Source organism: Eufriesea mexicana, unplaced genomic scaffold (genome assembly GCF_001483705.2).
Source record: "Eufriesea mexicana isolate 0111107269 unplaced genomic scaffold, ASM148370v2 scaffold4744748127, whole genome shotgun sequence".
Lineage (NCBI taxonomy): Eukaryota > Metazoa > Arthropoda > Insecta > Hymenoptera > Apidae > Eufriesea > Eufriesea mexicana.
The window spans coordinates 406,325-428,821 of NW_016907969.1; the positions used below are offsets into that span (position 1 = coordinate 406,325).

Sequence of the window (22,497 nt, forward strand, 5' to 3'; positions counted from 1 at the left end):
TGTAGCTTTCTGAAATAAGTTCAAAGATTTGCGAAACATAATATATTATTAAATCTATACTTCTAGGGTTCTTAGATTTTATTTCACTATCAAATTAACTATTGAATTTGAACACAATAATTTTTTTCAATAGCTGTCCAAGCAGGTAAAATTCCACTTCGCCTAAGAACTCTAAAATATAAAACGAAAATAATTCGTATAAACATCGAGTAAACATCTATATTTTGGTCAATTATTCCGAAATATATTCTTCCTGTTCCAATTCGTTCGTGAATAGTTACGCGAAATTGACGCTTGAAATAATCTACGAAAAGCGTAATTAATCCTCTTGATAGAAACATGTGAAGATAAAAATTTGATTGATCATTTTCGATCATATGAAAGCATTTCTGTGCAGTGTTATTTTCTTGATATAGTTTATACACAGTACACAAGTTCTCGAAGGTTCAATTATGTCATTAATCTGTTTTCTTTTTCTCCTTTCTTTTTTTCTTTTCCTATAATAACTAAGGGCAAAAGATATAAATGTACGCATTAAACCACGTAGAGAGAATACTCTCGGAAAAAAAAGTTATAAAAAGACTGCTCTTGCCAGCAAAAAGTATCACCTACATATGAAAATAGATTTAGAAATTTCAATATACGCCATACATCATGAGCATCTTTGTTTTTTATCGTGGTTCCAATCTTTTTGTTTGATACGTAGCTCCTTAAAAAAATATTTCTCCTGAAATTACATATAGAAATAAAGATATATGTATTTATTCATTGTACGCAAGATTCACGTCCGAAGTCCGAAAGATGCCAACAATGGGTACGAGAGTTAGAAGTGGCTAAACCATAAAGAAAAATCGTGGAATTACGATGGTTATTATTCGAATGAAAATATCTCAGGATAATGTATGTCCTTCATTGTCCCTGAGTTTCTCTGCAATATTTAAATCTACAGCTTAAATCTACAGCTTTGACAGCGCAACATTTATTAACGATTGGGTAAAAGGAGCCTCTAAGTAATCATGAAGTATATAATATATTATGATTATGAATTATTGAACATTGTATCAAATTTTATATTCACTTCTTGTGGTTGACAATAAACTGGTTTTATAAAAAACATAAAAATATGTCCATAAATTTGTTTGATTTCGAATTCCAAAAAATCGTATTATACATACAATTAAATTAAATTAAACTTTTTTAATTTTCTGTCGAAGTGTCCTAAAAGGTTTATTTTGGATATCCCCAAGGATCTTTTTTTTGATCCATCAATACAAGGGAAGACTCGCAAATTTTCTTAAATACTTCGCGTAGTCTTTCCTTCTGGAACACCTAAAATAAATTAAAATATTGATTGTTTTTCTCTTCCTTTTCAATAACATTTTATTATAATATAGAAGCTGCATGTAAATATATACCTTATAAAGTTGATACTGTTCAGAAGCAAGAAGATCTGCTAATTGGATGCAATCAGCGTGTTCATTCATTTCGGACATCACAGAATGCAAGAGAAGAGTAATTTTTGGAATACAAAGTTCCCGTAATTTTTCCATTTGATGTTCGCGAGATACTTCTTCCGGTGTACATGGATCGTCGTTATTATTATTTGAATCAACCAACCACCCACCATCCGGAAATAGTAATACATTGAACAATAATTGTTTAACTGCCTATAAAATTAATAATCCTATAAACGTTTAACAATCTTTATTTTACATCAACATGTATCAAATTTTATTTTATGAACCTTAGTATGATGTTGCATCGTAGACTTCCAACGTTCCATTTCTACATTGTACTGTGCATTTTTATGTTCGTATGCAACTTTTTCAGTAAATGTGGCATATGCAGGCAACTCTTTCAATGGCGTAGGCTTTCCGTGATGATAATGAGAAAACCACTCGACGAAACCTTCTTGAGCATCAAGATAAGTTTTATAACATAGATATTCCCGAATCACAGAAGACGCTCTTTTCGACAGATTGTTCGTCATTGTAAGATTTGTTAGTGTGCCTTCCATAGTTGGATATTCAGACATGATAAATTCAATGGAATCCGCCGGAATCTACACAAATTAATAAACAAAGAATTTCTAAATATTTTAATATATGATTAATTATATTTATAACATCAAAGTAATAAAAAACAACACTATAAAATATTCGATACAGTAAATCAAGTGAAACAAAAAAATAATGCTAAGTAACGCTAAAACCAAATATAATATTAAATAACATACAAAATGGAAGTCAAAAACATTAATAAGTTATTCAGCCTTCTACCTTATTAAAAGCTTTCCTAGCAGCATCAATTTTTTCATTTGTCAAAAAATATCTTATAAGGGCATTAGTTTGCCACAATGCTTCTTCTCGTTGTCCTTGATAAAATATTAACCAATCCAATGCATTAATCTTGTCTATATCCGCATCAGTTATAGTACCTTTTAAATCTGAGAGATCAATCTCAATATTTTTAGAACGTATACTTTCCACTACTAATTTCGTAATTGCCTCTACATTTAGATTGGCATCTTCTGCTGCTGTTAAACATTTTTTACGCTGTTCATAATCCTTTATGGACTCTAAATAACTGGCATAATTCGTTACTTGAAGTTCTTGGGGTAACATAGCTGTGTAAAATGCGATTAAAATTGGATCACCCATTTCAATTAAAACACGAACATATGCTAATAAAACTTTATCTCCTATTTTATCCTTTGTATTTTTTCCGATCTGACGAAAGAAGCAGATCAGATGCGCTAGAAATCTTAGAAAGTGAGGATCACAAGTTCTCGAATCTATCATGTTTTCTATTTCCGTCATCAATTTCGGTATTTGATCCAATATCAAATATTTCTGAATTAAGTGATCGGGTTCATTTGATTGTGTTCGAATAATCGGATTTTTTGATGCATGAAGTTCTTTAAATACATCTTTCAATGAAATCTCGTTGTTCCAGTAATCGTCAGGCATGTCCGTAAAACTTTTTATCACGAGATCTCTCACTTCCCTTTCTACTTTAATATCTAATAATGTTTTCATATATGCCCACAATGCATCTTGCCAAGAAGATGCGACTTGTAACATTTGTTGAACATTTCCACAAAGACTAGCATAAATGGTGCGATAAAATTGACCTAAACATGAAACAATATTAAATATAAAACCTATACTCAGCGAGTTATATTTAGTGGTATATATAATAGGAATATCATTACCTACACGCTTGTCTTGGGAAAGTTCCCAAGCACATAATTTCCAAAGGCTTCTATTAGGATTTCCTTCGATAGGTAATTTAGTATCAGGTAATGGATTTTGATAGTTAGGATCATGATGAGGTATCCATCCTATCAAACATGCAGCTCTCCAAGGTTGTCCACAATGTTCGGCTAATGCTTGCGCTTTTTGAAGACGACCACAACGAACCTATTTGAAAAAGATACATTTTCATATCATATTTTTCTAATATAATTTTTTAACTCATCTTTCTTTTTTATTTAATTCATTAATAAAGAAATCTTGTACCTCTATAAACATTCTTTTCTCAAGTCTTGTATCATCTTCTCTATCTAAATCATGTAAAGGTTTCCCTTCTCTTATTGGAGCATCCGGATCCAAGGAAGATATCAATGGCCTTGATGAACGAAATGGAATTTGATCCATGTCTTTATATGCCAACAATTGTCTCACAGTATTTTCCCATGCAAGTGTTTTATCTGTGAAATGTTCTGTGGTTGGATATTTGTCTGCTTGATCTAATGCATTTTTTTCCAACCAGTCTATTATTAATTGATATTCCCTAATGTAACTTTCAGACTTAAATAGGTTATCTATTACAACTTTTTCTGATATGTATGTATTACTTTCTTCCAAATCATCTTCCATTGGATTAGGAAAATTCAAACTATTTATTCTATTTTGATATAAACAATAAATTAGTCTCCATGTGTTTCTTTCATTTTCTAAAGAAATTTCTTCATCTGAAATTTCAGTAGTTTCTACTTTTGACTGCATACCTAAATTAAAAAAAAAAAAAATATATTATATACAAAATGTAATACACACATAAAGTTAATAAATTAATTATACATACCTCTCATTATATCTAATGTATCTGTACAATTCTGTATAAAATCGGCAATAGTATCAAATACTTGTGTTTCTGAAACGTTCATCTGTATACTATGTAAAAAATCATAATAAAGTTTATTCATGATATCTCTCCAAGGTTCCTTTGCTTTTAAAATCATGCCAGTTGCACCACTATCTTCCATCATTTCTCTCAAAGTGAGATCAGTCTTCTCTGATATAGCCAAAATATCTCGAACTTCATGAGGAGTAAGTGTTAATGAATTGTCAATATCCAAGAGATCATGTCCCCTCATTGATCTTGAATTAGGATAAGATTTGCCCAATAATTTTGGACTACTGATATCATTAATTTGACAAGAATCATCTAAATCTTTTCGTAAATAATTATTGGTTTGTAAAGACAATCTTTTAGGAGTTGTACTCTTTGTGCTTAACCTCAAAAATGACTTCCGTTGAGCATTTTCTTGATTAAACATTTGAATAGAATGATCTATATTTTCAGTAGTATCGTTTAAGTTATCCATACTTAACCTAAGACTTAAAGATCTAACAACGTTTAAACAAATTACTTATTTCATTCAAGAGAAAAATATTTACATGCGTAGAATGGCTGTCAATCCTACCGGTTTTCAAATTTCACAGTAGATACCAACAATGAAATAGGGAATTTTTTCAATATAATAAAATTCCCTATATAAGTATTCCATAAAATTTATGATCAAATAAACAACGCGCATATTTTAATATTTACCATATAATACGCGGCAATAATTTTCAATATTTAATAGGCTATAAACACTTTTCTTCAATGTCAAACATTTCCATTAAAAGATAAAAATATTATAAACATTGTATAAAATTTAACTAAATAATTTCTACTGTATTATATCATTTTAAATGGATCAACTTATTGTTAATCTTATATTACATGAACTTTTGTATAATTGAATTAATATTATATTAATTTTTTATTACATATTCTATAAATTTGTATGTATTATTTTATCAATATTTATTCATATATGTATAGCATTAAAAAGTTTGTCCAAATTAGCTCCAAGCTTTAGTTCGAACTGCATTACCATCCTTGTCGTGCAGTTACAAGGTCCTAGACATGGCGACCCGTTTGCTTAAAGTTAGTTCCGCGTTACGAGCTTATTCTAATAAAACCAGCCTTGTAAAGGTAATAAAATCAGAGTTTTCATAATAATAATACTATTAGTAAATTATATCAGAACATTCCTCTGAAATTTATATTAAAATTAATATGATTTTCTCAAGACGAAAATTCATTGATTTCATTACTCCTTACGTAATAAGAAATAATTTATTGAAAGTTTGTAAAAACAAAAGAAACATGATATATTACTATGAATAAACAAGAAATAAAATATAATAACTCAAGTCATTTAATGTATATGGAAGTAATTGTATCAAGCTGTCATAACATTAATATATATAATTCATCTCATTATCTAACATTAGCAGTAAATTAAAAATTTGACAGATAGCTCTTTTATATATTATCATAATGATTATATTAACTATATTTTACCAATTGTAATATTATTAAAAACATTTTAACAATTTGTAATATTATTGAATTTACATTTAGTTCACTTATTAATTATTATTTCAGCTTAAAAAATTTTTGAGTGATCTTTATACATTTTTTAAATAAGTTCATAAATAAACCAGTATAAGATTTTTTAGCTTTTTATATTCTTGTTTTTTAAGTTGTTTTTGGTATATTTGTAATTATGCTTAAATCAGGTACCAAAGCAATGGCAGTCCACATCAACATCACTTAAAGAAATATTACTAAATCAACCAGCAACGCAGGTTACAGTTTTAGATTGTGGCTTGAAAGTTGCTACTGAAGATAGTGGAGCACCAACAGCTACTGTTGGGCTATGGATAGATGCTGGGAGTCGCTATGAAGATGATGAAGTCAATGGAGTTGCTCATTTTATGGAACATATGGCTTTCAAAGTAGGTTGACACTTTTCAAATGTACTTGAAAGGAAATATTGAAAGTAATAGTTAAAATACATATTGTATACAGGGAACTACTAAACGTTCACAAACTGATTTAGAATTAGAAATTGAAAACATGGGTGCTCATTTAAATGCATACACAAGTAGAGAACAAACAGTATTTTATGCCAAATGTTTGGCCGAAGATGTTCCAAAAGCTGTTGAAATTTTAAGTGATATCATTCAAAATTCAAAACTTGGTGAGGTTGAAATTGAAAGAGAACGTGGTGTTATCTTGAGAGAAATGCAGGAAGTTGAAACAAATCTTCAAGAAGTTGTTTTTGATCATTTACATGCTAGTGCATATCAGGGCACACCATTAGGAAGAACAATTCTTGGCCCAACTGAAAATATCAAAAGTATTACAAAAAATGACCTTGTTTACTACGTTAAGACACACTATGGTCCACCTAGGTATGTGCTTATAAGTTTTCATAAAATACCTTTATTATATTTGTATCTCTAAAAGCTCTTAAACTTCCTTCACAGATTCATTTTAGCTGGTGCAGGTGGTGTAAATCACAAAACTCTAGTAGATTTAGCTCAAACACATTTTGGCCAAATGAAAGGGCCATTCTATGACGAAATTCCTCTCTGTCCACCATTACCATGCCGTTTTACGGGATCAGAAATAAGAGTTCGTGACGATAATATTCCACTAGCACATGTAGCCATTGCTGTTGAAGGACCTGGTTGGACAGATGCAGATAATATTCCTCTTATGGTTGCAAATACCCTTATGGGCGCATGGGATCGCAGCCAAGGCGGTGGAGCAAACAATATAAGTTATTTGGCAGAAGCTTCTGCAGCTGCAGGATTATGTCACAGTTACCAAAGTTTTAATACTTGTTATCAAGTACTTACAACTTAATTATATTAATTATGTGTATATATATATTTAATTGTATGCTTATCATATATTAATCATTTTTTCTCTATAGGACACGGGTCTTTGGGGAATATATTTTGTGAGTGATCCTTTGGAAATTGAACATTTTGTATATAATATACAACGTGAATGGATGAGATTATGCTTGACAATAACAGAAAAAGAAGTAAATCGTGCAAAAAACATTCTTAAAACAAATATGCTCCTTCAGTTAGATGGCACAACTGCAATTTGTGAAGACATTGGTCGACAGATGCTGTGTTATAATCGACGCATACCACTTCATGAACTTGAGGCTAGAATAGAAGTAAGTAATATTTGAATATTTTCAACATTTCAAATTCAATTATAATATCACCAAAATCATTTACAGAGTGTGACTGCTAAAAATATTCATGAAGTTGGTATGAAGTATATTTATGATCAGTGTCCAGTAATCGCAGCAGTTGGACCAATCGAAAATTTACCAGATTATAATCTAATTCGTAGCGGCATGTACAGATTGCGAATATAAACACATTTCCGGCAATGAACATAGAATAAGTTGCAAATAACATCATTTTTAGCAAAATATTTGAATTAAACTAAGACTAAAAATATAAACCATTTATAACTGTAAAGTACAATTGTAACTATAAAGTGATAAAAGTTATAAAAAAAAATTTATATTTACTTTTTAATTATATTTTATAGTCTTATTTTAATTTTGGTCAGCAAGTGATACATTTCATTTCCAAGCTATGTATTATCTGGCTTAAACATAATAAATTGATCTTTAAAAAACTCAATTTTTTGTAACTTATATTTTGCAAGAAAAAGAAATTGTATTTGACAGAAGTACCTACTTAAAAAAATCATATGGAATACTTTTTGTATTAACCATTTTAACTTATTTATTTAATTAAAAATAATAAATAAATGTTTATGATAGAAATTGGTTTATTATGTTTTATTCTTTTTTAAATTTGCACTTTTCTGTAATATGTGATATTCTATTTCTGTTGTTATTACAGTATTATTTAATTTCGTAGAAAATGTTTTTAGTTTTTAATACAATACATAAGAATATTACATAAGCATCACAATGGCGCAAAATTATATGTACAATTATATATTTTTATGAAATCATTTTTTAAATAACGTTTCACTTCTTTATAAAACTAAATGATAGTTTGTACACACATTAAAAGACATACAAACTAATTCCAAAACACATAAATATATAAACATAATTTATTGCTGTGATTATTTATCCACAAAATATGTGAATTCTTAATATCTAGTTGTATAATTTGTTCAATATGACTCACTAGAAAAAAATATACTTACATTAATTAGTTATCCCAAAGTGAGAAAATTATACTTAATATAATAATAGGAGCATATAAGCACTATACATAATAAAGCATTTGATGAAATTCTTCAATTTTCTAAATGGCAATAAAGATGATATTCATATCTTGTGGCATCCTAATAACAAAAATACTGTTACTTTTTTTTATAACAATAAAATTAAAAGCGTATTACTTCTTTTACTTACATTAAAACGAATTTGGTTCATCCTAATTTGGTTATGACTTCATGCAGTTATAAGCTCAGCACTATCTAGCATTACTTGATGGTGCTGTTGTTTGTGTTGGTGATGCTGTATCTTTACAAACTTTAGCAGTCATTTCAGCTAGTGGTTCTAATTCTTTTGTATTTATTAATTCAAATTCTGTTACAAAATAATAGAAGTGTTTATAACATGTATTCACATGTGCCTCCTAAAATAAACATTTCAAATGTCATTATAACAATATAATATTTCATTAACTATGTAAAGATATGGACTTACTGCTCCTATTGCTACAATACGATCAAAATGATGTATGTACACATGAACAAAAACTCTGAACAAACGTGTCAAAATTTTTCTACATAGTGGAACAAACGTTTTTGGAAATGGTACATCTAAAAAAAAAAAAAATAATTTTTACATGAATAACTTATCAAATAATTGAACTAATATCTTCTTTTCAAAGTTTTATACCTGTTGATACAGGAAAAATGGTTTCATTATTAATTTGTGCTTCAATCCAATCCATGAGAAGACTGACATACTGTGGTGCTGGCAATGCAGTAGGTCTTTTATATTTTTCACCATCTGCCCATAAGTATTCAAAACGGGATCCACCACTCATTGTTGGGCAAGACGCAGAGTCACAATACTCAGACACAGTACCATATATTAGATTTATTCTATTGAAAAAATCTACCACTGAAATTATATCATTTATAAAAATCATGTTCCTTTTAGTATATTTTTCATACAGTAGATAATTATAAATAAAAGTTTTAAATACCATGAACTGCAATCCAATCATTTAAATCTTCTCCTGGAGGCAATTTCACAACAGATCTTAAATTAATTCCAGAATTCAATGAAGCTTGTGCTTGTTTATGCAATGAATATCGTAATGTTCCATGAGCAAATTTTTTTTTCGGCCTAAATGTCTAAAAAATTTGAACAATTTAGAATACATTATTGAAGATTTTCCGTAATAATAAATTAAACAAAATATGTATATACCAGTAAATATAATTTAATTTCACAAAGAATGAATAACTTTGTATATTTTTATATGTATTTTAAATAAAATATGTATAAATGTAAAAAGTAATCGGTAATATTTTATATCAGGTTAGGATTTTTATTAAAATTTAAAAGAACTTGACTTAAGTGAAAATTTATATTTACCTTTCCTTTCTGAAAAAATTCCATAAAACCACCTAATGCAGTCATTATGACTAAATATACACAAAAACCTGCACCTGTTGTACAAGTGGACAGGTAACCGGCAGGATGAAGTATTCACTCTCTATTCATACATGTGCTATGAATTGAAATTTTATGCTATATGTAAGTCGTTACTAAATCTTTATATTTCTCATTTATTTGTAAATTTTGGAATAAAATAAAATTACTAAAATACTTATCGTATACATAACATTCTTTGTACACAAGTAAATTTCAAAATTAATATTCCAATCCAATAAATATTTCAATATGAGTAATTTGTGATACTGTGAAATGTGTAAATCATCTCACCAATATTTTAGAATCAATTTATGAAATTTGAATAATTTTATTTTTAACAATTTAAAACTATACTCATATATTTATAATTGAGCTGTTAAAGAAGTTGTATTAATTTAAATAAAAATAGTTATCAAAGATAGAAAGATCCATGTCTAAAATTTATAGAATAATCGATAAAATGGAATATCCAGAAAATTCATAATAATTAAAGATAGTAATTATCATAATTAAATATATATTATAAAAATTTGAAACAAATGGGAGTATCCATATTAATATCTTTTATATTAATATATATAGTTTATAATTGTTTACGTACATGTAATAATTTTTTAATATTTTTTTATACTCAATGTAAAATTGACTATTAACTTTAACTATAAAAAATTGCTATAATTTTTATACCGGAATATTGTCATATAAACTGGCAGCTTGATATACAAATGCTAAAAAATTAATATTAATATCATTTATATAATTTCTAAAATAGAATAACTTTTATATGATAATATATGTGTCTTATTTTGTATACCTGTACGTATATTACTATGTAAAAACATCGAAATGTTCATAGTCTAGTTGCGAAAATTTTATAACTCTTGCAGAAATGATATGCTTAGTATTTTTTGATAAGTTTATTCTCGATAAATATAATTTTCATTTACCTTTCGATTATAATTAACATTCAGTGAATATTTAATTTTAAAATGTACAATTTTTCATGTAATGCATAATACTTATTACTAAAATATTGTACACTTTATTATGTAACTGCGTTTTTGTGGAACAATTACATACACGTAATCGCTAGTCTTCTATTGTGTACTTAGCAATTAATTACTTTATTTATAAATGTACATCTTGTTTTAACCTCAGTTACAGAGATGCAAGTGTTTTATTGTACAGCAAAACATAGGTGATCGATGATTTATGAATTAAAATCCTGTAATAATAATCAATACTTGAGCAGCTGGAATGATTCCTTATGATATTACAATGTTTTGGAATTAGGTTTTATTAAAACAAAAACTGCTTAATAAATACTTCTATCATATTTCATTACCCATTGTTAATGTTAGTAATAATATTGTTACGTACAATTTTAGAAACAATTTTACATTAACTGAAAATTTACATGTAAAATAGCATTTTTGTGTCCAGCACATATTGTCTAAAAAAATTTATGGAACAAATAATATGTTGATGCCATTAAATGCATCACAGTCTTAAATATTCTAAATCTGCTTTAGTTGTAAATAAAAAATTATATTAATATCTTTTTTTATATTTAATCAAATATTATAAATGTTTGAAGTCATGCATGTAATAGCAACAATTATCATAAAGAGCGTTACTATACACATGGAACTACTGCAACTGTTTCTTATGCAAACACTTTGCATTATGTGAATTCATTTGCAAAAAAAAAATAAGTTTATAATAACATCATATTATAGAGGTAGAAATATTATCTAGAGATGAAAATATAATAGCATTCTAAATCAGTACCCAATAAAAAGATTGTATTCATAATTACAGAAATTAATAGTATTTAATTGTGCGGTAATTATAACTGCTTAGAGCCTTCCGCTTTTTTTGCCGGTGGTGGCACACCGGGAGTTAATGGTGGGCTTCTGACCGAATCAGAACTGGTGTTACTTTTAAGGACAGCAGCTGATTTTTCTCTTTCTTGTTCAGATGAATGTGGAGAAAAACTTTTGTTCGATTTTCCATTTTCCTCTAATTTTTCTGTTCCGAAACCTTTCTCGGTCGTTACAGGCGTAGCAGGAACAGGTGATTTAGGTGAAACATATTCTGTTTCAGTACATTTTCCATCTTTAAGTTCAATTGCATCTTTTTCTAACACCTTTTGGATCTGTTCTTTCTCTTCTAAAATTTCTTCTTTATCAATCAGTTCAAGCACTTCGTCTACCTGTTTCTTACTTAGTTTAATGTCTTCCTTTCCAATTAATTCTAACACCTTAAAAACATCATTTGAAATTACTATACATACTATTTACTTTATTATTTATTCTATTTTATATGTTACCTTTAAAACATCTTCTATTTTGATAGCTCCATCTCTATCGTCGTCAATTTTTGCTAAAATTTCGGTTATGCGTTGTAATCGATGCTGATCAGGTACGCTTTGAATTTGTTTAATCGCTGAAATTAGTTCGCCTATTTTAATTAATTCTTCGGCGGTTTCTGAAGTAGTAGTATCCCCTGTGTTAGCATTATTTATCTTTTGTAATTTTTTCTCTTGTTTCTCAGATTCAAGTTGTTCCAAAACTGCATCCATTTTACTAATCATCTTATTCACTTTTTTAAACAAACGTGTAGCGCCTTTAGATATTTTAATATTTTCTATATCTTCCTGGCCTTTGGCAGCTGCTTTTATTTCATAAAGTTCTTTAAGATCCTCTTGATAATCAGCCATTTCTTCTTTGAGCTCTTTCAACTCTTCTTTTTCAACAGACATCTTGTTATCCTTTATCAAAAAATTAGACATATATTTTAGTTTGAAAAATAACAAAGGTACTAATATAACGCTATGATAATATAATTCTTACAAACCTTTCCAAGAGAATCTAATGCCTGTTCTAACACTTTGACATCCGTATTCGTAATCTCGTCAGTTTTATGGCTCTCGGTGGTAACAGTAGCTTGTGGTTCCATCTCTTGCCTCTCTTCTTCGATTTTACGTTCCTCCATTTTAATAATTTCAATATTAGTTTTATGGTCCATTTTGCCTTCCTTTTCTCCTATTGCACCTTGAGTACGAGCAACAACAGTATCAGGAAGGGCAGAAATGGTAGCTTTCAATTTATCTGACATAGGTATCGTTTCAGGAACCATAAGTGCTCGTGAAAGGAGCAACAATGAAGGTGGAACTTTTTTATTTAAACTTAAGTCTAACCATTGGGTCATTTGTTCCTTCAATTTACTATCTGGTAATCCATATGCTCGCATTCCGCGTGCTCTACAGGCTTGCTGTAATTCACTTCTAGTAAGTGAATCTATACCTTCTTTTTCAATTAACTGTAAAGATAAATATTAATTATTATTATATGTGCATTTCGTATGACTTCTCAAAAAATATATACATAAAAATTACTTTGTCATCTGCAGTGAGACTTCTAAGTCTCATTCTAAGTAAGAATCGTAGAAAGTTCGACGTTCCAAGAGTTTGTACATCTAATACCCTACATAATGCAACTAATTGTGGACGTGTAAGAGAATCTAATGTGATCTCATCTTCAAAAAGTTTACTAAATTGCATGATTTCTTCATTACTGGCTACAGTGCCAGACGATCGAACTTTATAAAAAAATTCAGCAAATTCTTTGGCTTTTTTTGATTTATAGTCAGAGGACTGTACTCCCATTTCATCCAATGTCTTTTGCAAAAATTTTGCCATTTCAATTTTAATCTGAAAACCAAAAATTATATATAATTCATTAAAAGAAGAAGTAAAAAATTATAAAGAAACATATGTACCTTTAATGCTTGTTTTAGTTTATCTTCTTTCTCCGTTGCTGTTTGGAAAGTAGATGGTAATAATCCAGGGAAAAGCTTAATAGCAACTGGAAGTAATAATTCCATGAATGGAACAATAACAAAAACAGAGAAAGGAATAAGTCTGAATACATCTCCTGTTGTCTTTATAAGCTACAAATATTTAGATTAAAAAGATTATTAAAATTATAAAATGAATGTAATTTTTAATTATTAATTGCAAGTACATAATATCATTTAGAACTTACAAGTCTATGTTCTCTTCTACTAAGTTCTTTACCATGTAAAATTCTCCATATCAATTTTGCTGAAATTTTCATATCAAGACCTAACAATCTAAATCCATGATAATAATGTATAATTTCTGCCTTGACCTTTTGCCATAGTTTTGTCTTTTTTTCCATTGGTTTTGATATACTTGGAATAGATTCTTGTGTTTTAAGTTTGAGTTCTTTTTGTTCTTTAATATTTTTTACAGTTTCTTCTACTTTAGAAGATGATTCTTGACCATACCATATTGGTGTTATATAAAATGTACGAGACTGTATATATGGTAAATTATTATTGTTATAGTTTTCTGATATTATAGAGGATGATGATAATCTATTATTTCTGAGATCTCTTTTGCCCAAACAAATAAATGCCAAACTACTATTTATTTGATTGGTATTATACCACAATTTAAAAAAGCAGTACTCTGTAATAAATATACTTTGTAAAATATTTTAAATTATGTCTCTAAATAAGATATCATTTGAAATATACATTTCATTTTAATCTTTCATTGTTAAATAAGATAAATAATTATGAATAAAAAACTAAGATTATTTAAAATATTATAATTAATACTTTATTCGCAAACACTATTAAATTGATAAAAAATGTTAATAGTATCGATGTAACATATATTTCACAACATAACCTACATTCGAAATAATCATATAGGTCAACAATAAAATAATAATACAAAGTAGAATATTTATTGAAAAATATGTCACAGATATAAATAGCGCTCTCTATAAATTAGTCTATTATATAAACGTAACATTACAATATCTATAAGATATGTATTAGGAAATGTTAAGATTATTACGATTTCTTATTAAATAGAAATAAATGTACATACGGTTAATTATTGTTTTGTGGCCGGATACCATCTTTTTCGTACGGATTAAAGAATACATCTTGAATTACAATATTTTTTTGTAATTTTCGTAATATTTCGAAGCCGTTTTTATCTGCAATGTGGTAAAATACCTCACCATCACACATTTTCTGACTTGAACATAGTGATGAGAGAACAAAGATCAACTGGTTACTTAACTAGTATCAGTGTTTCTAATATAATAATTAATATCAATATAAGATGATTTATTTTGATATATTAGTATTTTGAAATATATCTGCAATCAAATATACATGATAATTTCAGTATAAAATCACTTTATGTTTATTTACAAAGTGTTCTTAACTATTTAAGGACATACAGGTAGTATTTCTAACGTAAATTAAACTACGCAATGAGAATTTTCCCATATAAAGTTTTTAATATCAAACAGTTTGATAAATAAATAAGATTATTTATTGTATATTCTTGTGTATATAACTTTTTTGCTGTTATTATATTTTAATTATTTTAATTAATTACATTATAAAATATTAAAATAGATATATCGTAGATATTAAAATTGAACTGATCAATTTCTTTTATGTGGGTTTGTTCGTTACAATTTTCCTAATTTGCACATGTCATTGATAACAATGATAGTATAAATTGCGAGAAGTTTTAAGATATACATATTTATACAATGAATTATAATAAACAGGTGTATAAAAATGTAATGAAAATGTGATTTAATTTAGATATAGTCATAAATAGTATTCATATAAATTTTATGATCAGTGACAGTTTAATTTCTGAACACACTGCAGATCTTGGGCAAGAATTGTGTGAGTGCCAACAATTGAAAGGGGGAGGGGCAGAGAAGCTTTTAGTAGCCGCCATGTTTTTCTCTGAGTGGGGTGTGTAGAAGAGGCCGGGGTGAAAATCATCTCTCGAGGCATGCAGGTACGTCAAAATTTCAACATTTTTGTTGATCGTGATCGAAGTAGCTACCATGTTTGTCACGAGTTGACAGTGAACTGCGTACAAAGACAGGTTTGTTGTTATTTCGTAACGTCATACAATTGTTCGTTCTCTTGACGAGAGAACTATGACTCAGACAAAATGCATAGCGCAATCGGCAAGGTTATTCGCATTGCTCTAGCAATGTCGTTGCCAACAATTCGTATAGACAGTCAAGCTGCAATATTATGCAGCCGAATTTGCAGTTTGTTTTCGTATACCAGTACGAGAGACATCTATCAAGTGGACGAGGCTGGTTGATAATGCGTGGAAAACTTGAAAATCTCATTGTATTATGCTCAATTGCTCGTACCCGCGTAATCTAGTGATAAGCGTATTTGACAACGTTAATAAAGGTCTCGATTTGTTTCGATGGATCTTGTAGCTTGTTTTCATTTGTATACGCACTATGTTAGCTTTTCTACTAGTCACGACGTGGAACATGTATTTTAGCTCCATGATTCGTGCAACGTGACTTAATAGTCTCTAACACGAACGTATGATTCTAACTGCGTCTTAGATTTCTAACTGCATTTTGCGTAAAATCTTTCTAACACTTTGGAATCTAAACGAATATATATCATACGTGACATTTGAAAATTTATAGTAAAAATATTCATTTGATTTTGTTTTCGTAAAGTAAACAAAATTTCATGCCAATTTATATATTATTTCTTTTGTGTTTGTGGGATAAACATTGTTTCTATTTAGGGGTTAAGAAGTCTGTTTTTTAAAGACATTTTTGTGATTATCAAAAATTTTTTACAATATTTGATATTACATTATATTTATGAAATGAAAGTAAATAAGGTCTATAATATATCTGAATACTTTAAATATTGTGTTTAAATTTATTTTTTGTAACATGTGATATGTATTGAACAATAATTCTTGTTATTACAAGAGACTAAGCTTCAGAAATAATATTCATTGTTGACATAGCTTTATTTTAATAAACAATGTTTTGATTTTATATATTATTTTGTATGTAGCATGATGTAAAAGCTATAAATGTATTGGTATTAACACTTATTTAGATTATATGAAAGTGAAAGTTTTACACAATTACTAGTTAGTGTTGCTTATGTAAGAAATGTGATAACAATTTTTTATGTTTAGTTAAAAGTTTCTTATAAACTGAAGTTAATTACATGTACACAAAGTGGAGTTTTCAAGATACACAATGTAAAATTTGCGTAATTATGTTTTTTATCGTATAAATAAATAAGAATAATGGAAAAAGGAACAACATGTATTTCTTTATTTGCACGAAATATTTTTTTACATTCAAAATGTCCGAAAGAATAATTTGGAAATTATAAAATTTCAGTGTCAAAATGGGAAGGAGACTATATTTGTTATCCTTCACTAAGACCTGCCAGCCTCATTTCCACAAAATATCCACCACCTGTGCACAAGAACTAAATAATTTTTAATATCAACGTAACTGAAATCACAAGAAGTACCACGATTGATTGTGGGCAACGAAACTATAAGAGAGAAATTACAAGTAACAAAGAGAAACAAAAGAACATTTATCAAGCTAGTAAATGTCAAGGTGGTGGATTCAGTAAAATTGAAACATTAAAGGACAATAATATAATACCGTAACTCTATTGTAAATAGGTAATTTGATTTGTTATTCGCCTTATTAATCATTATCATGCGGAAATTTAGTGTATAATGATGAAATTCGTTTACTTTTCAAGGAGAGAAGATGATCACCCTGGAGGTAGTGAAATCTGTGAAAGTTCCTGGGTTTGGGAGGAGCTTCATTAAAAGGAAATGAGGAATCCGGCACTGCACCTGGTCGGGATAGCGACGTCCCCTGGAGGAGGTGAAGTGTTTGGTACTAGGGCCGAGGAGGAGTTGCGCCAGTGGCTGGAGGCACGCTTGGACGCACTGGGAATAGACCCGGTTGCGTACTCGCGATTTGTGCTCAGCCTACTGCGCTGCCCCGACTCGGCCCTAAGCCCTCCAGAAGAAGCAGTAGGTACAGGTAGAAACGGAGGACGTCGCATTCGGGCCCGACCTAAAGCAAAACTGCCCACGCAAGGAGACAGAGAACAAAGACGTGCTGTTGTGCAATGTTTAACAAGTGCTGCTGATAATGTAAGTAGCAGTAACTATTATGACTGTTTTATATTTTAAATATCCTGTATACATATCAATACGTTATATATAAGTATATATGTATATTGTTCTGCTTAATAGAAGTGTGGGGTGGAAACGCTGGTAGACGAATTATGTATGAAACTTCGAGATCTGGAAGGAGGCGGCTCGGATGATAAGGAAGAAGAGTTCAAGACGTCCGATGGTGAAAACAAAACGAATTTAGAGTCGCTCACACCTCGCGATAGAGCTCTCAGATACTATGCGGCATTTCCTGCTTTGCAACCTACACCCTTAAAGAAATTTTCCCAAAGAAAAGATAGGAGTTTTGGAAACAACAATAACAACAATAATAACAATAACAACAATAAAATCAACGGAGTTAACTACAACAATAATAAAAATACTAATAAATCTCGCAATAAAAAAACCAAACTGTCCATTGTAAGTATTTGAGATTGAGTTGAGTATCATATTGTATTATTAAGAGAAGTTACGAATGATTTAACCCGGCTGTTTGTAGAGTATTGACTCACGAAGAACAAAGCTTCGGATTTGTTAAGTCAATGGAACGTGAAAGGGAAAAAGAGCTGGAATTACAATTGGATAAGCTCCGATTGGCACAGTTACAAGCAAAGTTTGATGAGAGCTTGGAAGCACTTTGGGATTCGGGACCAGGCAATGCACAGGACACGGCTTCGATTTGGGCAGCACCTACTCTTTCTATTCCTTCAGGACCCCTTTGGCCGACAGACACTACCGAGACAATCTTTACTTTATCCACCTCAGACAATGGCTATGCTACTGACACGCCGTACCAGGAATCTATTGTTGACGACTCGCCGCTCATTCCATGGGACATCGATTTAATCAGCATAGAAGATTATGCGGATGAATGTAGTAACAAGAATAAATCAGGTCAGTATTTCAGGTATATATAATTTACCAGTATCACGACATAGTAATACTGACTTACATATATCTAACGGATAGGAGATCATTCTGACATGTAAGTAAATAACAGAGTACATCAAGTTAGACGTAGAATGTCATTGTATCTCTGTTGTGCTGCAATATATGTTTTATTCTCTCTTTTTTTGTTCTATATACGTGCGAAAGTTAGTTGCTAACTTACTCATAGAAATCAAAGGTGAATAAATATTTGATATGTACTATTTCAGAGAACAATGTTAATTGGTCTGACTCAGTTGTGGATGGATCATGGTACTGGAAAGGGCTCGGCAGTAACTTAGCTACCTTGGGCCACAGTTCACAGACAGGTAGCTGCTTCTTTCCAGTCGCACCGCGTAAAACTCCCATTGGAACACGCAAAGAATCTCGTTCAAATCTGAAGGTAAACAGCCTTCCTGAACCGGACGAGGATTTGCTTACTTCCGCTCGCACACACTTTCGTCCAATAAAGGATGATGGTCAGTGGGCTGATGGGACTACATTTCCTGTGAACAATACTTTAGAGCGGGTCGCATATCGCAGATCTGAGTCAGGGAACTTGTTATATCTTCCTGGTGGAGAGAGTCCTTACATGGAGTATCGAGAGAATGACTCACCGCTTCCTCCAGTATCTTCGAATTTAACGTTGAAATTCAGGGTGCGTCAATGTGACAAGTGCGTTCAAACCGAGCCCATTCGATCTCCGGTCAAACGCAGAATTCTGTCCGAACAGGATCACTTTCATTATACTCCAATCGGAGTGGAAGATACTGTTATTCACGAAGAAGAGAAAATTGAGAAAGATTGCTATACATTGGGTCAACTGGGCTGGGTACGATCTAATGTACCTCTGCACAATGATAGGAAAAGGTAATAAAGTGTCTCTAGAAAAAAGTCCTTACTGTATGTCGACAGCTTTGTTTTTTCTTTTCTTTTTTTCCCCTCTTCTGATTCGTTACGTAATGCGCTCTTTCCCGTTGACCGTTGTCGTGTTGGAACAGGAATAAAAAAGAATCGCGTGTTCGTTACTTTACATTAGTATAATGAGATATGCATACATTAATACTCCATTGCGCGTTAATGCAAGACCTTTCTCGTTTGTTCGGAGGTACAAATATACAATAAAACCAAAGATCATTGGCTGAACAGTCGCACTGAAATTTTTGTTTCATCGTTACGTGTTAAGTTATTTGAATTACGAGCATCAAAGCGGTAATTTCTTTTTTTTGTTGTATTTGTGTTATGTAACCCGAAACTGATAGATGTGCACGTATATTTATGTACACGTAATACATATACATATACATACGCATAGTCGATCATATGTTATGTAGTGCGTTACGAAAGTAAGGATTTAATAGAGTAAACACTTCTTGAGAGATTGGTCTCAATATACTACTACGTTGGTCAGGTTTTATTTTAAAGCGCGTGATTCGATGTAATATAGAGTGTATGTGGCCTGAGTACTTAGTCGAATTGTTGTAATTATAATTAACGTTATATATTTAATATGTTTTTTCCGATAGAAGGCACAGTAGCAGTTTCGGATGCCAGCCTCTGACGACATTGCGTCCGTTGACCTTATGAACTGGATAAATATGAGCTGCTACGAATGCTATGTGACTGGAGATTTTGAGGTGTAGCTATACTTTTTTTCTCAAGACGAAGACGCAAATTGTTAAGGAAGGAAAAAGATAAATAAAAAGTATGACTTTGGGGGGCCTCTTGGCATGTGGAATTTGTTATGCATGTATCCAAGATGGTGCCGTTAAATGAAAAAAAAAAATCTCTCCCCCGTTGTCGTTGAACAAACACTTAAAAAAAAATAAAAAAAAAAAATAAAAAAAAAAAATGGTCGCAACGCGAGTAAAGTGAGACAAGAGAATATTAAACGTTCATTTAGATAATTATTATTAACCCTTTGACAAATAAAACGAAAAAAAGGAAATGGAGTGAAATAGAGAAAAAAAAGTGTATATGTCACGCAGCGTTTAACGATGATAGCGCATGCGAGAGACGAAAAGAGTATCGAGAATGTAGTCAATGAGATTTCGTTTGTAGCTTGTTGATAATTTTATGTGAATTTTTCGAGGAGAAAGAAACAAAAACGAAAAAAATACATATATATATATATATATACACACATATATATATAATTAGTGCGCTGATTTTTCTAGAAATTGTAGCGTGCAGTTTTCCTTTTTTGTTTCTCATCTGATTTGCAGGCGTTCATTGTGTGTTTGCATTGGATGCATTGCAAGAAGGAGAGAAAGAAATGAAAATAAAATGTAACTATGAAAAAAATGCCAAAAAAAGAATGAAATTAATTAAAAAAGAAAAAAAAAAAAAAAAAAGGAAGAGTAAGCCAAAAGAGTAAAATTCGAGGACGGAGTACTTATAAGTATAAATAAAAGGAATAAAAAAAAAAAAAGTGCCGCACGATATTAAACTGAGAACCATCGAAGTACTATTCTATTTTCTTGTTGTTTTTTTCGTAATTATTAATGGATTATCTTAATTATATTCCCCTAATTATAATTTAACGTCCTAGAAGATTAATACCCTGTCCCCCAATTCCATCGCCCAACAGATCCCATGTTTTAAAGAAACCCAGAGTATCCAATGCTTTTCCAATACTCCCTCAGAGAAAATATCGGAAAATATTATTGAAAACGTACATGTGAGGAAGAAACAAAAAAAAAAAAAAAATATATCTATATATATAAAAAAAAGAAACGTATAACTTGAGAAATACTGCGCCTACCTCGGCGAAGTTAAGCGGACGAAAACGTGAGAAGAATGATATTAGGAGAAATGAATGCCTTCTGAAGCAAGAGAAAACGAGCGAGTAAAATGTTATTAAGAAACGCGAAGATAGTGTTAAGACAACGCGAGGATGGTTATTTAAAATGAGCGATGTACGTGAATTGTGATGCGGAGAAAATGGAAGGAATAAAAGGGGAAAATACGAGAAGAACATCCGAACATGTATTCTCTGCGCGAAGTAATGTACGCAAAGGGAGTAACCAAATAAAGGCATTGCAAACGCTGAAGTTGTATATTATTTATAATTTTAGTTCAGAATTTATTTCGATCACAAATTGTTCGTCTTTTTTGATATTTTCTTTTTCTTTCTTTATTCAGGATCGAAGAACAACAAGCATCAGCATCGAAGAGTGATATGTCGCTATAATAAATTTGCGAATAGCCTATTTTGCTCGTGGACACGCTCAAAACCTTGACCTGAACTGGCTACTCTGAAAATCGTGCGTAGGTGCCGGCTGCAAGTTGAATCTCAGCGGTTTTATCTGCGTGATCTTCCCTTTGGTCATACTGTCTCGATTGATCTTCGTGACGTTTGTACGGTGTCGGTAATACCAATACTCGAAGGCCAAAGTGAAACAAGCGAAAATAATACCTAGGAATATAACCACGAACACTCCGCCGATATTATGGATACTTATACCATCACTTTGATCGTGTTCCGCATCGCAGTTTTTCCTCTTTGGATTCTTCTTCCACCACTTGTCCTTTAGCTTCTCCAGTTTCCTCTTATTCAGTAGTATCAGAATCCTATATCGAAAGAAGAGCAGACATTGGCATTGGATTACTCGCTAGTTCATCTCTAATTTCAAACAAAAGAGTGAAACATACGCGTTGTTAAACTGATCTTTCAAAGGCGATCCCTGCTGAA

At 30.5% G+C, this 22,497-nt stretch overlaps 6 protein-coding genes across 6 annotated transcripts in view; 2 read left to right on the forward strand and 4 right to left on the reverse strand.

The window, feature by feature from the left end:
• Positions 1–1,092: 1,092 nt before the first annotated feature.
• Nup107 (nuclear pore complex protein Nup107) lies at positions 1,093–4,612 on the reverse strand. The gene is made up of 7 exons (XM_017903633.1): positions 4,090–4,612; positions 3,522–4,012; positions 3,215–3,422; positions 2,280–3,133; positions 1,745–2,062; positions 1,416–1,667; positions 1,093–1,329 (listed from the first exon to the last, which is right to left on the reverse strand). Exons 1-7 carry the CDS (start codon positions 4,610–4,612, stop codon positions 1,228–1,230), a joined length of 2,748 nt encoding a protein of 915 aa, XP_017759122.1. The 3' UTR covers positions 1,093–1,227.
• A 548-nt stretch (positions 4,613–5,160) lies between these two features.
• On the forward strand, positions 5,161–7,802 carry UQCR-C1 (Ubiquinol-cytochrome c reductase core protein 1). Its single transcript, XM_017903595.1, has 6 exons — positions 5,161–5,271; positions 5,862–6,080; positions 6,154–6,539; positions 6,615–6,981; positions 7,067–7,321; positions 7,388–7,802. Exons 1-6 carry the CDS (start codon positions 5,203–5,205, stop codon positions 7,526–7,528), a joined length of 1,437 nt encoding a protein of 478 aa, XP_017759084.1. The 5' UTR covers positions 5,161–5,202; the 3' UTR covers positions 7,529–7,802.
• Positions 7,803–8,559: 757 nt separating this feature from the next.
• Mob3 (MOB kinase activator 3) lies at positions 8,560–9,829 on the reverse strand. The gene is made up of 5 exons (XM_017903662.1): positions 9,755–9,829; positions 9,360–9,510; positions 9,047–9,274; positions 8,852–8,967; positions 8,560–8,780 (listed from the first exon to the last, which is right to left on the reverse strand). Exons 1-5 carry the CDS (start codon positions 9,797–9,799, stop codon positions 8,616–8,618), a joined length of 705 nt encoding a protein of 234 aa, XP_017759151.1. The 5' UTR covers positions 9,800–9,829; the 3' UTR covers positions 8,560–8,615.
• Positions 9,830–11,609: 1,780 nt separating this feature from the next.
• On the reverse strand, positions 11,610–15,006 carry Letm1 (Leucine zipper and EF-hand containing transmembrane protein 1). The gene is made up of 7 exons (XM_017903551.1): positions 14,742–15,006; positions 13,864–14,312; positions 13,598–13,768; positions 13,215–13,529; positions 12,674–13,138; positions 12,147–12,587; positions 11,610–12,077 (listed from the first exon to the last, which is right to left on the reverse strand). Exons 1-7 carry the CDS (start codon positions 14,797–14,799, stop codon positions 11,664–11,666), a joined length of 2,313 nt encoding a protein of 770 aa, XP_017759040.1. The 5' UTR covers positions 14,800–15,006; the 3' UTR covers positions 11,610–11,663.
• Positions 15,007–15,596: 590 nt separating this feature from the next.
• LOC108550121 (phosphatidylinositol 3-kinase 2) lies at positions 15,597–21,852 on the forward strand. Its single transcript, XM_017903773.1, is given in 8 exon segments — positions 15,597–15,683; positions 17,071–17,366; positions 17,450–17,852; positions 17,955–18,296; positions 18,376–18,392; positions 18,394–18,770; positions 19,034–19,673; positions 20,330–21,852. Coding segments are annotated over 6 exon segments (1,764 nt in total). The 5' UTR covers positions 15,597–15,683; positions 17,071–17,366; positions 17,450–17,525; the 3' UTR covers positions 20,391–21,852.
• A 149-nt stretch (positions 21,853–22,001) lies between these two features.
• Positions 22,002–22,497, reverse strand: part of Ir25a (ionotropic receptor 25a) — a 1,890-nt gene continuing 1,394 nt past the window's right edge. Inside the window, 2 exon segments of the mRNA XM_017903604.1 lie at positions 22,002–22,376; positions 22,458–22,495. Of these exon segments, the coding sequence (XP_017759093.1) occupies positions 22,034–22,376; positions 22,458–22,495 (381 nt within the window). The 3' untranslated portion in view covers positions 22,002–22,033.